This window comes from Scyliorhinus torazame, chromosome 17 (genome assembly GCF_047496885.1).
Source record: "Scyliorhinus torazame isolate Kashiwa2021f chromosome 17, sScyTor2.1, whole genome shotgun sequence".
NCBI lineage: Eukaryota > Metazoa > Chordata > Chondrichthyes > Carcharhiniformes > Scyliorhinidae > Scyliorhinus > Scyliorhinus torazame.
Window position 1 is genome coordinate 48,575,349 of NC_092723.1, and position 16,408 is coordinate 48,591,756.

At 46.9% G+C, this 16,408-nt stretch overlaps 1 protein-coding gene across 2 annotated transcripts in view; it reads right to left on the bottom strand.

Moving 5' to 3' along the window:
• Nucleotides 1-16,408, bottom strand: part of lgr6 (leucine-rich repeat containing G protein-coupled receptor 6) — a 377,645-nt gene that overhangs the window by 25,394 nt on the left and 335,843 nt on the right. For both annotated transcript variants that reach the window (XM_072480398.1, XM_072480397.1), the window contains exons 10-11: nt 13,814-13,882; nt 13,527-13,598 (exon numbers count right to left, since the gene is read on the bottom strand). In XM_072480398.1, coding sequence (XP_072336499.1) covers nt 13,527-13,598; nt 13,814-13,882 — 141 coding nt within the window. The remainder of the gene's footprint in view (nt 1-13,526; nt 13,599-13,813; nt 13,883-16,408) is intronic.

Sequence of the window (16,408 nt, forward strand, 5' to 3'; positions counted from 1 at the left end):
TTCATGAACCAGATGAGTTTTTACATCAATTAATGATTAGCACTTCTGCCTCACAGCTCCAGGGACCTGGGTTCGATTCCGACCTCGGGTGAGTGTCTGTGTGGAGTTTGTATTTTCTCCCCGTATCTGCTTGGGTATCCTCCGGGTGCTTCAGTTTCTGCCCACAGTCCAAAGCTTCAGTTTCTGCCCACAGTCCAAAGATGTACAGGTTAGGTGGATTGGCCATGCTAAATTGCCCCTTAGTATCCAAAGGTAAGGTAGGGCGGGGGGGATTGGGTGTAGGTAGGGTGCCCTTTCAGAGGGCCGAAGCAGACGTGATGGACTGAATGGCCTCCTTTTGCACTGTCGTGATTCTATGATTCTATGTATGATAGTTATCAGTGTCATGATTCCTGAGACTAGCTTGATATACTAGATTTATGAAGTGAATTTAAATTCCACCAGCTTTCATCTGCCCAGAATATTAGCCTCTGGGCTACTCATCCATTGACATTACCACTAGGCCATTGTCTCATCATTGCTTGGAGGGGATATGTCAGCGTTTAGTGAGGGAGGTGTGGAAATGCAGAGTGGGGTACCTCAAAACTCAATGATTGAGATCACAACTGTTTCTCATTTACAGTAACAACCTCAATCAGGAAACACAATGCAAAGTGACCCAAACGAGGAGGAGCAGTGAAACCAGAGGAGGTATTTCAGAATTTCCAGAATGCTTTGAACAAGACATGTCAGTTGGCAGAGCATTGATAGATGAACATTTTTGCGAATGAGTGGAAAGTTCGACACGTAGGCTAGAAAAATATGTGACACACATACTCTAAGAATGGTTGAAATAGCTCAAGACAGAGTTGAAAGAAACCTCGGAAACTTAATAAAAGTTATAGAAACAAAAATCTTGGGATTAGTCAAGAAACAAATAGATGCTACAATGGGAATGGGTGGGAAGATGTTGATGGCATTAGGATCTCCCTCGATGGATGAATTAGCTGGACCAAATTACTTTCCGTATCTGAAACTATCTTGTGATTTAGCAGCGTGCCCACAGTAGCCATCAGCAACAGGAAGTTTGGTGTCATTTTTATTCAAGAATTGGTAGTATTGTCATGGTCTGCAATATGGAATCAATCTGCTGAAAACCATGCAAAACAAACCTCATTGAAAGGAAAAGCTTATTAGATCAATCCAGGATTCTCCGCTGCTACCTCAGCCAAATCATCCATTCACTGCGGCAGGATCGGAGAATCCCACTGGCGTGAAGGAGGGAGAACTTCCCCCAGGATATTTCAAGACAGTAATAATACACATTCAATTTCTGTGCAAGCTAAGTCCAAATTTCTAGCCTCTGGATCATTGGAGACTGGACGTACCCATCAAGATATAAGTTTGGCCCCCTTGGAGGACGCAAGACTGAAAATTGCCCATGATGTTTGAACTTCTGGGGCGAAATTCTCCATCCTGCCACGCCACATTTCTGCCCCGACCCGCCGGCGGGATGCTCCGTTACACCGGCCGGTCAATGGGGTTTCCCATTGTGGGGCAGCCCAACGCCGTCGGGAAACCCCCGGGCGCCGGCAAAATGGAGACTCCCGCCGGCGGAGAATGGCGCCCCTGATGAGCAATTCCACTGCTCCCCGGGACCCTCCAAAAAAGTCTCCAACACTTGAGTTAGAGTTGGAGAATTCAGATGGTTCCGACTCATTTACCTGATTACTTACCCAGAAAATGGTAGATTGAAAAGCCCTAATCTAATTCTTGGATAACTGTACAACTGACACACACCCCAATCAGTCACTCTGACTGCCCAACACCTCTTGACTACCCCTGCCGACTCCGCCAACCTGAACTCTCCACCCAACTCCTTCCCTGACTCCAGTGTTACCAGTGGCACCCTAACTCCACCTGACATTTCACCTCCGACCCCCACCCCAGACCCCGCCCCACTCTCCTCCACACGAACTGACCCAATCTCATCACCCAACCCACTTGCGACCCTACCCCCTTTACCTCGCTCACCCTGTCGTCTTATCAGCTTACCTCACCCACCCTATCCCCTTACCACTCTCATCCTGATACATTGCCAACATATACATTCACCCATTCGCTGACCTAATCATCAAGACACTCTTATGCTAACACAATGAAAAGCAGTTGAAATGACCCAGCTGTTCAGTGTTTCTGATCACTTACCAAACACGACAGTGCCTTAAAAGGGGAGAGTGGCTTGTCTTCCCCTGACAATCCAGGGCCACAAGGAAGCAGTTGGTTCAAAGACACACACCACTCGTGGGATTCTCCGTTAGCCGACGCCGAAATCGGGCCTTGCGATAGAGCGGAGAATAGCTCCCAATGCCAAAATCGCAGCAAGTTGACGCCAAATCGCGATGCTCCGCCTCCCAAAAATGGTATCAATGCGACGCATGCCGCGCGTAGTTGCAATACCGTTCACCTATCATTAGTGGGCCCACTCGCGATTCTCTGACTCCAATGGGTCAAGTTCCCGACGCCATGGTCCATGCGTGCTCTCACAAATTGGGAACTTTGCGTGGTGGCTGCTGAGAGAGAGAGGGCGTACAGACAGTGTGCAGCACCCCATCTTTCGCCGACAGCCGTACCACTGGCCGGGGGGCTTCTACCAGGGCTGGGGGTGTAGTAGGGGTGGCCAGATGGGGGCTGTGGGACACGTACGCAACACCATTACCGCAGCTGGCACGGCAGCCATGCGGCTGCGCATGCTGCTGACAGCCCGCTTTAAACCTGGTGCTCTGGGTCATATAGGTGACCCTCCCGGGGCACCCCCCTGGGAGGAACCCCCCAGCCAATCCATCAGCTGTATGGGCGCTCCAGCACAAATCTGTCCCATATTTTCAGCCCCGATCAGTGTGCGTGTGGAGGGTGTATTGTTTAAGCGTCGCTCTAGCTTGTCAGCCCTGCGAGTGTCCATCACGGCCCTGGCAATTCCCGCACTGTTTTTCGTGGATTTCGATGATGTTCCATGTCGCTCGATGCTAGCCGCTCACCGGTAGCAGAATCGGAGCAAGTGTGGCCCCGATTTTTCTGATGTGAAAGTCCACGGATTCTCCATAGGCATCAACACTTAGACTCAAAAACTGACAATCCGGCCGTACATTTATGAAGAAGCCAGGATCTTAAATCTGCCCAGAAATGGGGAGCTCCAGCGTCAGACAGAAGTGTAAGAGCGGAGTAGCAATCTGATGGTGATCGCTGTTCCTCAGAAGATTTGGGTCAATATCCGAAGCAAGTTATAGTCACTTAAAGAGAATAGGATGACATTTAACTTTGATGAGAGAATCAACTGAAGTGTTTAACTGGAGGTCAAGAAGATACTGCCAGTTTACATTATTGTCAAGTTACATGTTGGGCGCAATTTAACCACCATGTTGCACCCAGGGCGGATCTGGGCACACCGGTTATCTAGCAGGAAAGGCCAAAATCGAAATTCCTACTGGGTGAGAATCAATTTGCTATGTAACCGGCCCACTCCCGATGGCGAATTTCAGATCTTGCCCAAATATGGGCATATCATTAACCCTAATTTGCATTAATTTCCACCTCATTCGCGAGTTTGAAGTTGAATTCAACGGGCTCCCAGGAATTAACAGGTGCTTTTCGTCCCTGAGGCCTTCAGGCCATCATTAAATATTGTGGAGACCCATAACAGGGGCAACTACAGCTGCTGTCTGTCTATCCTATCAAAAACTTCCAAGACAGAGCCATGTTCTTGGTTCTATGCTGAAGGTCACTTTAACCCCCTTTGACTTCAGCTTCACAGCTGAAGGCTATTACTAACAAGGAATTGGCCTTGTTCGTTGTGAGAGCACTTTACAGCTCTCAAGTGGTTGTAAGTTGTGTTTGCTCCTGCTTGTGGCTGCAATGTTGAAGGTCTTTGTTTGATGCTGCCTCTTCTGCTTCTTTGCCTGGAATAAGGCAAAGGGAGGATGAAAGCTGGCCTACTACCAGTGCTGGAGAGGGGGATGGGTTGCTCTGTGTCAGTGTCACTTTCCGGTATGATTATTCCTGCCTTTGAGTATCTGCTGCTGGGAACTACAGGAGGGGGAGAGAGAGGTGGAGTGACCCGAATGCTACTGCAGCTGCCTGGAGGTTGTGTATTTGTTTGCTGCTGCCACTTTTTTTTCAGTGGCCTGGAGTTATGGAAGGGAGGGAGTGAGATAAACTACTGCCAGTGCTGAGGAAGGAGAAAGGTGGCAGCCCGATTCAACTCAGCAATAAGCTGCAGGTATTGAAGAACTGCTTTTGCAACCTGCTGGTGACTTTATTGTACTGTTGAATATCTGGAAGCTGTGTGTTTGTTCGCTGCAACCTCTTTTGCTTCTGTGAACTGGAGCAAGGAAATGGAGGAAGTAAGATGACCTGCTGCCAGTGCCAGAGGAGGGAAAGAGTGGCAGCATGATTCAACTGAACAACTTGAAGGTTTTGAAGAAATGCTTTTGCAGATTGCTGATTACTTTCTTGACCTGTTGACTGTTGTCTATTTAATGTCTGGAAGCCATCCAGATTGCTGGTGACTTTATTGTACCGTTGACTGTATGATGTTTAATGTCCAGAAGCCATGAGTTTGCGAGTATACTGTTGATTGTTTAATGTCTGGAGGCCATGTGCTTGTCTGCTGCTGCCCCTCTTGCTTCTGTGGCTTGGAGCAAGGGACAGGATGGCTGTAAGGTGCCTACTATCATTACTAGTGAAGGAGAAGAAGTTTCTTTTTTGCTCTTCTGCAGTGCTCCATATCATTGTGACTTTCTAGTGTTTTGTTACACTACTCTTGAGCAGCAGCCAACAATCAAGAGCAGGGTTTCAGCATTGAGGATATCCTTGCGACCAAAGGGTTAGTGTGTGGATCAGGGGAGGGCACCTGAGCACTGTCTCCCTAATGTTCCCGGCAGGTGTCTGGGGTCTAGGGGCTCCTGATGTGGCTGGGTGTGAGTGTGCAAAGTGAGGTTCTCCAGTACAACTGGCTCACTGAGAGAATGCAGGACAAGTAAGGGCGGGGGATGCTTGGGGGATTTGAGGATCTCGGGGTGGAAGCCTTAACCAATTATCAGTCTCTCTCATTCTCCAATTCCTTACAGATACCAAAATGGAGGGTGGTGTCAGTCCCGCAGAGGCTGCCCTCGTGGTGCTGGTTGCAGTCCAGGTGGCGAGATGCCGGCGAAGGTAGCAGCATCGACGCCGGTTTCGAGGCAACACCCCATGTGCAAGCACACCCTGAAATACCGGCTGTCCATTAGGCCGAGGAGGAATCCAGAGGGGCACTCATGCGACAGCCCAATGTGCACAGGCATCGTTGGTCTTTTGATGAGATGACGGACTGCACGTGCTGTAAGAGACTCCATCTCCACAAAGAGACGATGCGGCTCCTGTGCCTCGTCCTTGCAGACCTGGCACGCCGTGGAGGAGGCGGATACTCGGTCCGGTGGCCGTGAAGTCCCCACAGCCCTGAATTTCTATGCAACCGGTTAATTCGAGGGCTCGAGCGGGAACTTGTGCGGTATTTCCCAGGCTACAGCCCACCAGTGCATCCTTGAATTCACGGATGCTCAAGCATCAGATTTGAGTGACTTTGAGCTGGAGAAAGCCCAACAAAATATCCCGGCTGCAGGATTTTCTGCCATCGCCAGGATGCCCCAGGTCCAGGGGATAATTGATGACATACATACAATCGTACGTGCACCAGGGCATCAGGGAGTGCCCTTTTTTGCCAGAAAGGGTTCCACTCCCTGAATGTTTAACTCCTGTGCAACCACCGCCTTTGGATTATGTACATGTGTGTATGCTTCCCAGAGATGTGCATGACAGCTGCATCCTGGGACACGCGGAGATCCCCAGCATTTATGAAGACCACCCCAGGATGACTGGTTGGCTCTTTGGGGATAAGGGGTACCTGCTAAGGTCCTGGCAGATGACGCCAGTGTGGAGGCAAGAAACCAAGGCGGAGACCGAATATAATGAGGCCCATGTTGTTTCCCATGCTGTCATTGAGCGGTGCATTACACTGCTCACAATACGGTTCCAATGCCTGGACCGTCCTGGTGATGCACTACAGTACACCTCCCAGAGGGTCTCTCATTTTGTGGTGGCTTGCTGAGCCCTCAAAAACCTGACACAGCAGAGGGGTGACATGCTGGAGGAGGAGGAGCGTCATATGGCCTTGTCGGAGAAGGACGAAGAGGTGAACCAGGTGGAGATAGAAGATGAGCCTGGGAAGACCCACAGGAGGCGCTGGAGGGTGGAGAACAGCAAGGGTCCGGCATGCCTGGAGGCCCAGGGAGGCTCTCATCCTCACCCAATTCTCATAGGAGGAGGCTTTGTCCGTTAGCTTACCTCCTCCACCACCCCATTCCCCTCCTTCCCCCACCCCCCGCTTCACCCTCACAGGGCCTGTGTAAGATTACCCCAGGGTGATGGGCCTGTGTCGGCATTGTCAGCGGGTCAATATACAAGGCAGGATAGTGTGAAGTAAGCTCTGGTGCTCCTCAGTTTATGCCAAAGTCTGACACCTGCCTTTCTGCTGACAGCTCACCCACACCCATCCTCTGAATGGAGTCTGCATCAGGGGTGTTTAATCTTGGACCACTGTGCCCGGGGTGGATTGTGGATGCAGGCAGACCCGCTGTGAAGATTAACATGACAGAGGCTTCACATGCATCAGGTGTAACATGTTTTAACTGTGAACTTTGGACATTTCCATTTCCCTGAGCTACACAGTGCCCCCAGTTCCCATTCAGTGCTCCTCGTTCCCATTTCAGTGCTCCTCAATCTTCTTGATCTTTCATGTTCTAGTGCTTTGTCTAGGTGCATCCGCAGGATGCACATTAGAGGTGAAGGCAGTCTGCTGCTCTTCACGCCCTGTGTCCTTTGATGCCCTCGGTGTCCTCTAGAGGACCTGGAACCGGGGGGCCCCAGTCGACTTATCGGTGTCACTGGCTTTGCCTGCCACCCTGTTCTGCTCGCTGCCCTTGAGATGTACCGATGTCATGAAGGGAGGTATTCAGAAGAACTAGAGAGTGCCGTCGTCTCCTTGGTGGCAAGTCCCAAGTTGGCCTCCACTTCCCTACTCCCTGACGGTGTCCGTAGGAGTTGGGTGGGGGGTCTCCATGGGACAGAGGGGCAGATGGTGTGAGCTTCAGAGGCATATGCATCATCTGGTTCTGTCAGCCCCATTGTCTGCACCATGGTGCCGACGCCCTCAGTGATGCTCCTCAGTGAGTGGGCTATGATCTGCATTGCTCCGGCAATGTCCACCTGCTTATGCGACATGTTCCTCAGTGACTGGGACATGATGTAGAGGCCCTCAGCCATGATCATCACAGACTGAGCCATGCCTTTGACACCACCACTCAAGATGCTGACCTCGTGTTGCAGGCTTTCCACTGCGGTTGCCACCCTAGCAGTGTTGGCCTCGGTGCCAATGCATTGTTTCCATCTGCATCAGCTCTGGGATAATCTTGGCCAGAGACTTGGCATCTGACTGAGACTCAGCAGAGTCTTAAGAACCAACAGATCTAGGACTGCTGACTCCTTTGAATGTTGCTGCCTCCATCTGACGTGCATCAGCAACAGTGTGGTGCTCACAAGATTGTGTCCACGAATGTTGCCCAACGAGGTATGTGTCTCTGTGCTGGTGGCAGGTGGGGGTGATAGCTGTGATGCCTTGATGGTGGTCTCCTCGGAGGGAGTGTGTCGACTCTGGGTGGCCTGACTCCATGAGACGGGAATCCTGCGAGAGAATGGACATGGGTTCAATGAGAGTGAAGTATCATTTTGTCTGACATGAACAGCTCATTTGAGACGGGTCATCTGGCTGAAGGGGCAGTGGATCCTCACCTCTGCAGCTCAGGCCAACCTCACTGTCGGTGACTGCACTCTCCTTGGACAACCCTTCAATTTCCAGGGCCCGTTCCGCATAGGGGGTTCCGGATCTCTGGTACTCTGTCTCCCGTCATGGCCCTTTCCACTTATTATGGGCTATCTTCTCCTGCGGGGACAAAGAGGGCTTTGTGAGTTGCATGCTTGATGGATTAGGGGAGTGTATAGCAGGTGGCATGTGTGGGCAGCGCACCTGGACATGAAGGGGTTGTACTGGTGGGTGCCAGGAGATGCTGAGGAGCAAGCATGAAGATTGGTTGTGGGGAGGGTGTGAGGTGTCAGTCAGTGATTTTTGGGGAACTGGTTGGGATTTTGAGGGATGGCAGGTAAAACTGATGCCAGGAGAGAGGTAGCAACTTACCTTTGCAGTTCGGTGGAGGTTGTTGTTCTTCTTCCAACATTGGACGCTGGTCATCCTGGGTTATTCTGCCCCTACTGACAGTCGCTGCTGCTTCCTTCCAGGCGGTACTGATGGCCCTGCTGCTGGCCCTCCAACCCCCTTGGGGGAACAGGATGCCTCGTCTCTCATTCACAGCATAGAGAAGCCTGTCCAGGTCGGCATCCCTAAAGTGAGGAGCAGGTCTGCGTGCTGCAATGCTTGTGTGTTGACTGGGAGTGAGATGAGGGAGCAAATAATGGCAGTTCCCCCTTGTTAGCGGCAAGATGCTGAGGCATGAATCTAGCGAATCAGGTGGCGAGACCCTTGTGGGGGCTCATTTTTGGCACTAAGTATCGTTAAATATGAGCCGCGATCTCGCCAATGCGGCCGTCGAGGAACACCCCGCCAATCGCTCCCAAAATGACACCTAGACATGTTACCGTTAAATTGCGCCCGTTATATTTCTTACTATCATTAAGAGGTCATGTACCAGTTACCATACCTAACTCAGAAATAGTATTTTATGTTGTCAAAGCATGGGATATATTCTTTCACAATATCACAATTGATCCAAAACACCTTTGGATGTGATATAGATGACCTTCACATAATATAAGTCGATTGTTTTCAGCATCTCAATCTAAAATAAGTGTCAGCTACAGACTAGTAAAATTAATGGGTAATTAGTGAAAATATTTGAGACTTTAGAGAAAAAAATATATAAAAGAAGTTATTGTTGCCACTATTGTAATACAGATCAGTATGTAAGATATTAGTAAATGCTAGTAAAACTGCGCACTGTTTGGTTTCATTATTAATCTGGGGACTGCATTATGTATACATTTATTCGTTCATAGTCAGGTGGTTGGATTAACAACATTGTTCATTCATACTGCCTAGTTTTTTTAGCATTACCAGCAAAATATGTGCTCTGAATCTCAACTTGTCTGATGAAGCCCACCTCCTGCCCTCTAGCTCCAATCCCACTAAACTGCAGAACACTGACCTTGTCCTTCTGGCTCACAAGCTGATTGATATGTTGTCAATGCTTCCTTCACCTCGGGTACTATCATCTGCTTTTCAAAACTGCCAACATTTCCCCTTTTCTCAACTCCAACCTTAATCTTTCTGACCTTGCCTATTTTGTGGCCCATCTGCAGTGCTCCTACATCTCAAATTTGTGTCCATATTTCCCACAATTTAATCTTTGTATTTTTCCAATCAGATTTTTGTTCCTATCTCAGTGCTTAAAGACCCCAAATCAAAGTCACAAATGACATCTTCTGTGACCACTGTGTTCAATTGCTCGTCTTCTCAACATCTCTTCAGTCTTTGAGATAGTCACTCTCACCATCCTCCTCCAAAGATTCCCTTCCATTATGCATCCCATTGTTCGCCCCCCCGCCCCCCCCCCCCCCCCCCCCCCCCCCCCAAAATGTGAGTGAATCAAAGTCTGGATATCAACCAAAAGGCCAGTGGGAAACACCCCGCTAAACTCGCCCAAAATGACACTGAGGGCACGTTCTTCCCAAAATGGAACAAAGTCCCCGAGCGAGCGCTCATAGTGCCGAGAAGCACATGGCTGTTCAACGCGACTCGTTTTGAATAAGGGGCCTGAACAGGGAATGCGCGGCCAAGGCCGCACATAGCCCCGTTTTTTACAATGGGGAGCTCCACTTGCCGGAGTTCCCCGTTGTAGCGCAAGATCAGGACGTCACTTAAAAATGGCATCCTGATCCCCGACCTCTGTCCGCCCCCCCCACCCTCCGCCCCCTCCCCAGCCCAAACGCAACATGAGTGGGTCCCCCCCCCCCCAAAACCCACAGATGGCTACTCCGGCTGTGCAAAAGAAATGCCAGCTTGGCATTGCTAACCTGGTACCTTGGCAGTGCCACCTGGGCAACTTGGCAGTACTAGGCTGGCACCCAGGTGGCAGTGCCAGGGCACAACCCTCCCCAAAAGGCATGCAGCTGGGGGCCTCCAATCCCCTTGGAGACCCTCATGAGTGCCATTTTGTCTGGTCCCCGTTTGTGGGGAACAGTGCCAAACCGGTCTCGCCCGAGGCAAAGGGATTGAAACCCAAAGCCTCAGGTACCTTGGGAATCTGCACATTAGAGGACTTACTGCCTCATTCTAATATGCAGCTTTGCTACAAAGTGATGCCGCACATTGTGATTGGGATTTCCCTTGCAACGTCCCGCGAGACTGTGTTGAATCTTGCAAGGTGTTGCGAGCCGGGTAGATCCAGGGAGCAGGGTCTCCGGGCTTTCACCAGGCACACTGCGCTGTGGTGAGCTGCTTTTTCAGTACAACGTGGCCGGAAAATCGAGTCCCTAGTCATTTGCTGGGTGAATTTTGCCCATGGTTATTGCTGTAATCCTGTCACGCAATTGATGTATGTGAAAAATATCCATTTTGACAATGGCAAAACTAAAACATTTAGGACACTTTAATGTATAGCAGTATCATGTGAGCTTATCGAACTGTTCCCTTTGTTAAAGTACATATCAATATATTAAATATGCCAAGTATGGGAGACTATTTACTTCCTGTCTCATGATTTGAAAGAAAATTACTGATATACTAACACAATCTAATCAAACAGTCCCAGTTTGTTAAGTGAATGCCAGATATTTCAATCATTTGGTTATCTGTACCTGTTGATTGTAGGTACTGCATTTTCAAGCAGTTAATAAAAATTCCGTTCAGCTGCCTTGATAGCTCAGTTAACAGGTGCTCAGTCTGGAACTGGAGGACACGGTTCCCAACTTGACCATGCTGAGTCAGCTGACCCCAGGTGGGGCAACAATTGGACGGTTACAACAGGTCTAAGTGTCCTGGGGCTGGAAGGGGGAAAAGAAATGAAGCAATCAAGATTGCTCTCCACCCACCACCACTCAAAAAGTGTGCATGGTTGACTTGAAGGTAGAATGGCTCAATTGTGACACTCCTTCACAGCTGAACAACCTGTTGCTATTCGGTATTTAGGCTAAAAAATTAGGCCTGTGGGCATCGATGGAACCATAACCCAGGATTAATCACCAGCAAGAAAGAAAGCAGAAAATTGAAGATGGGTTGTAAACACACAGAAACATTTAAACCTTATCGCTACAGTAATAAGTCGATAAAACCTTCTTATGAAATTACTTCAAACAGTGAAGGAATTCAGTTAGCGTGAAGAGAAGTAACCAAAAGAGAACTGTAATTACTATTAGGTAGCTCAAGTGAAACACTTGTTAAAGATTTGAAGGGCTCCAACAATTGTTTGGGCAAACTTAAGCCTTCACTTGTTCACAGCAATTATGACAATGATCCATTCGGATATCATCAAGCAAGGGCTCTCCCTTGGGAGCACATTCGTTCCCACTACTTACGTCAGTGTGCTTTTAGATTAACCATAAATCATCTAGATCATCGCAGCCTAAATAAACTTTTTATTTGCGATCAAGTCTAGGTGTGTTGAGATTGACGCTCTCTGCTAAAAGAAGAAGTCATAGAACAAAATCTTACAGTCATGTTGGTGGGGGTGGGGGCAGTGCTGGGCTGTAAAATGCAGCGAGCCATTCAAAATTCCATTGACTTTGACGGAACAGGAAAGTCCCGCCGACGGAAGGGGCTGTAAGATGCCGCCCACTATGTCAAATCTTCCTTTTCACTTTGAGTGGGAAATATCACAGTTTTTGCTGAAATTAAGTTCTCACACAACCACAACAGTAAATAATGGCCGAATGATTGCAGGGCCATCTTTTAATTAAAGTCTTTACATGACATCATAAATCATCACAGTAAAACATGAATTTTTATACCTGTTACTTTCCATTAAGATTAAATTACAATCTTCTTTTGTTTGATATATTATTCATTTTATGGGGTAGTATTATTCAATTTTGTATCAGCTGTTATGCTGGCATCAACTGTCAGTGCCACTAGTCTTGTGATGAAATTCACTTTTATAATAAATTGGGTAATGCCTCTGTTAACAGAATGGATTAAGGGATTAAATATGAAAACATTAAACCTTGGTATGGTAATCTTCCTACAGTGTATCTTTAAGGCAGCCATTTTGAAATTGCATGGTACATTCAAGGGATAACTTATGGAGAATTGTTTTGTACAGAATTTATTCCAAGAGTGAGGTAGGACCTTTTGATTCTTGAACTACTTAGCTCTATAGAATGTCGCTTTAAGAAATGGTTAGCTGCTCATGTTACTGCAGTGATGTCAGAGTGTGGGTGGAGCTGAGCTCTGGTTCTGCTTTTTAGTTTCACTTTGAGAAAAGCTTGGGTGGGTTTCTGTCTTTTTGGTTTCATTTTTCAGTGTGTTGCAGCTGAAGTCCACCAAAGCAGCTGTACTGTTGAGCTCTCTGCCATGAAGGACTATCTCTTGATCATTTGGTGAATTCGGAAATTTTAAATGTTTTCAGTATTGAATGTAAACCTTGATGTGCTTCTGTTTAAAGGTTGTTAAGTCTTTTGGATGTTAAAAGGACAGCTTAAAGGATTACTTAGTGTTGTATTCTTTGGGGGTTATCTTTGAATTAATGCCTGCTAAGATATTCACTGTTTGTTTTAAAAAGATTAACTTGAGTTCATAGAATAAACATTGTTTTGCTTTAAAAAATACTTTTCCATTTCTGCTGTACCACACCTGTAGAGTGGGCCGTGTGCTCCCCATACCACAATCTATTAAAAGTTGTGGATCAGGTGAACTCCATGATACACTTTGGGGTTCTCTAAACCCTGACCCATAACAAGAATCATAGGGATTTGATTTCAAGAAATATTCAACCGCAGTGGATTGGATAAGAAATCGTAAAGTGGGATTGTATCATCATTCACCGGTGAACACTTTATGTAGTCCATAAGTGTACCTATATTGAAACTTAAAAGCGACAAAAAATGAGCTTGGAACATGCGTTAATATGTGTGAGTTTTATTTATCCCTCCTCCTAAACCTGTAATAATCATCTGAAAAATCCTCTCCGTGAGGATGAATAATGGAGTTTATTAAGCCAGCCTGGCTCATACAGGATGTAATTTATGAGATCTCGCACTAGGATGAGATTTAAACTTTACGATTTTGCATCAAGAAGCAAATAAATATTTCTTGAAATAAAATGTCTGTCATCCTTTGGAGCTAGGCAGAGTTATGGCTTTATTTCAAGACAGCGAAGGAATACTGGAGTGATTCGTACTGAGGATTAATGATGAAATGCATGTATAACCAGGAATTAAACCATACTCACAGCGCTCGTAGATTTGGGAGCTGTTGGCAGAGACCCCTGGGAAGTGAGGTTATTCCAGCCCGAGTTAGGGTCCTGTCCAGAAGCAGAAAATTTATGCCATTATTTGGAGTAAGGCATGCGAGAAGTTCCTCAGTACATGACCTTTATTTTTACTGACAGAACTGACAATGTAATGGATAATTTGTGATGAATGAATGCCATCAAAAGAAAAGAGCAATAATTGCAGCAAAATAGTGCCTGCTGTTCATTCAGAATCTAAGTTTGATAAACATAAATTTGCTACCCACAGTATTTCCAGGCTAGTTGTTCCTTTAAGGTCCGGGAATTCCTTTATTTCAGTTGCTCCATTTAGTGACCTGGAATTGACAGCAAAAATCCATTATTTTCTTCATGCACTACTTAAAAGGGAAGAAAAACTGACATAACTTTATAGTTTGTAATTATTGCACCATAACATTTAAGATGGTTAATTATACTATTCTTTTTGGGTGTTTGAATAAGCTTCATTTATTCTCCCCATTTGTAATTGCATTTTACAGAACATGCCATCAATTTAAATTCTCGCAAGATTATTTCTTGTAGTACACAAATTTAAACATTTTCTCATTCATACTTCCTAATTTGGTTTTCTTTGGTTACATTCCTTTCTTCATGGGCCATTTGCTCTCACAGGATACAAGACGTTCATTAAATCTATTTATGCTGCATTAGCAGAGTGTTTCAAAGTCACTTCATTTATACTGCATGCTGAATTCAGAAACTAGAAGTAGCTGCACTGCGTGCAGACAGAAGTGTCTGGCTAGCAACTGGCCTGCCCAAGTTGTGGGAGAAAGTTTATACTTGAAATAAGATTCTGCCTGCCCTTTTGGAAGAAAGCAAAAGATCCTTGATACTATTTGAGGAAGAGCAAGGTAGTCCTCCCAGTATTCTGATCAACATTTATCTCTTAACTAACATGTCTGAAACAGATTATTGGGTCATTTATTTCAGTGCTCGTTAGGGGACATTGATGTGCAATTTGATTGCCATACTTCCTCGCATTACAACAGTAATTCCACTTTAAAAGGACTTCAATGGCCGCAACATGCTTTGGGATGTCCTAAGGTCATGCTAACTGCTATATGAATGTCAACCCTTCCTTCTCTCTTTCTTTATAGGTCAACCGAGTGAGAATGTCATTAGTTGTCACATTTATATTATAGCTTTGTATCTGAAGGCAGAGTGTTGTATGAAAGTGACACCATTATAAATTGAGCATAATGTTATTTAATAAGTTTCTAGTGGATCTACCATTCACTTGTTTTGTATCATGGCTTTATAAACGTTTTATCAAAATATTTCAAACGTCCAATTAGCCAGACCAGTTTAACTAATTCAGGACGTTTGTAGCATGTCAATATGTCTGTTCATAATAATAGGTAATAAGCAATTCAGCAACATTTGTAGCCCAAATGAAATAGGAAGAGGGATGGCCATTGTTGTGTTAGGTCCACTAACTGCAACTGGATGCAGCTTCGATCAGAAAGATACGCCAGACCTTGAAGTTAGTTCAATCAGGTTTATTGAACTAATAGCACAGTTAGCACAGTTCTCTGTGAGTTCGACTCTCTGCTAATTTGTGGTTACTCTGTCTGACTGAACCAGACTAGCTCTTAGTCACCTGGTGGAGGTGTGAGATTGTAACAACACCCTTGACTGACTCTTTAGAATTTCATCAGTGGAAAGAGGCAGAGTGTGAGTGCCTCGTGTCTTTTATAGTCAGATCCCACCCCTGAGTGTCCTGTCTACTTATTGGTCATGTCCTGTTCTCTGTGTCCATTAGCTGCTTGTCTGTATATCATTATGTGTGTGTTTGCATATCATGACATCTCCCCCTTTTTTTAATGTTTGGATGACATATGTGAACGTATTTACAAAATTAGGCCAATATTAACATGCAGTGGATGTGAACATATGTACATGTGAAAACAGTTGTCTAATGCGAGAACACAGAACATAGCAAACAGAACAAATGTTCATAAGCCCAGTCTCTGTGGCTTGCGTCTGATCCTGGTCGACCGCCGGAGAGGTGGTGGTGGGGACGATAGTGCCTTGGTGGGCGGGATTGAAGCCTGACTGGTGGCCTTGTGAGTCAAGGTATCAAGAGGTGGCAAAACAACAGAAGGAAATGGAGAAGAATGTGGTTGCGGGCAGCCAGCTTTGCGCAGTGCCTGTCTGTTTTGTCGCACAACAGAACCATCAGCCAGACGCACAACATACGAGTGGGGGACAGCCTGTCGAACAACGACAGCTGGAGCTGACCAGCCTCCATCAGGGATCTTGACCAGAACAGTGTCTGACGGGGATAACACGGGCAAATCGGTGGCATGAGCAGCATAGCCCTGTTTTTGCCGATCTCGGAGTTGCTGCACCTTCTATAGAACCGGGAGCTGATCGAGGTTGGGCACGTGTATGGTTGTAAGTGTCGTTCGCAGGTCCCTGTTCATCAGGAGTTGCGCCGGCGACATGCCAGTGGACAGTGGGGTCGCCCTGTACACAAGCAGCGCAAGGTGAATGTCAGATGCAGAATCCGCAGCCTTGCAGATGAGCTGCTTCACTAGGTTTCGTAGGGCATGGGGTGTGAGGTCATGTTTGGGATGAACTTGCCCAGAAAATTGACCATGCCCAGGAAGCGCAATACCGCCTTCTTGTCCTCCGGGACCTTCATGGCTGCGATGGCCTTGACCTTGTCTGTGTCAGGGCACACGCCCTGCTGAGAGATCTGATCTCCTAGGAACTTGAGTGTTGTCATGTCAAAACATTTGGCCCTGTTCAACTTCAGGCCATTGGCATGGACACAACGGAATACCTGCTGGAGACGGGAAACCTGTTCCTCAGGGGTC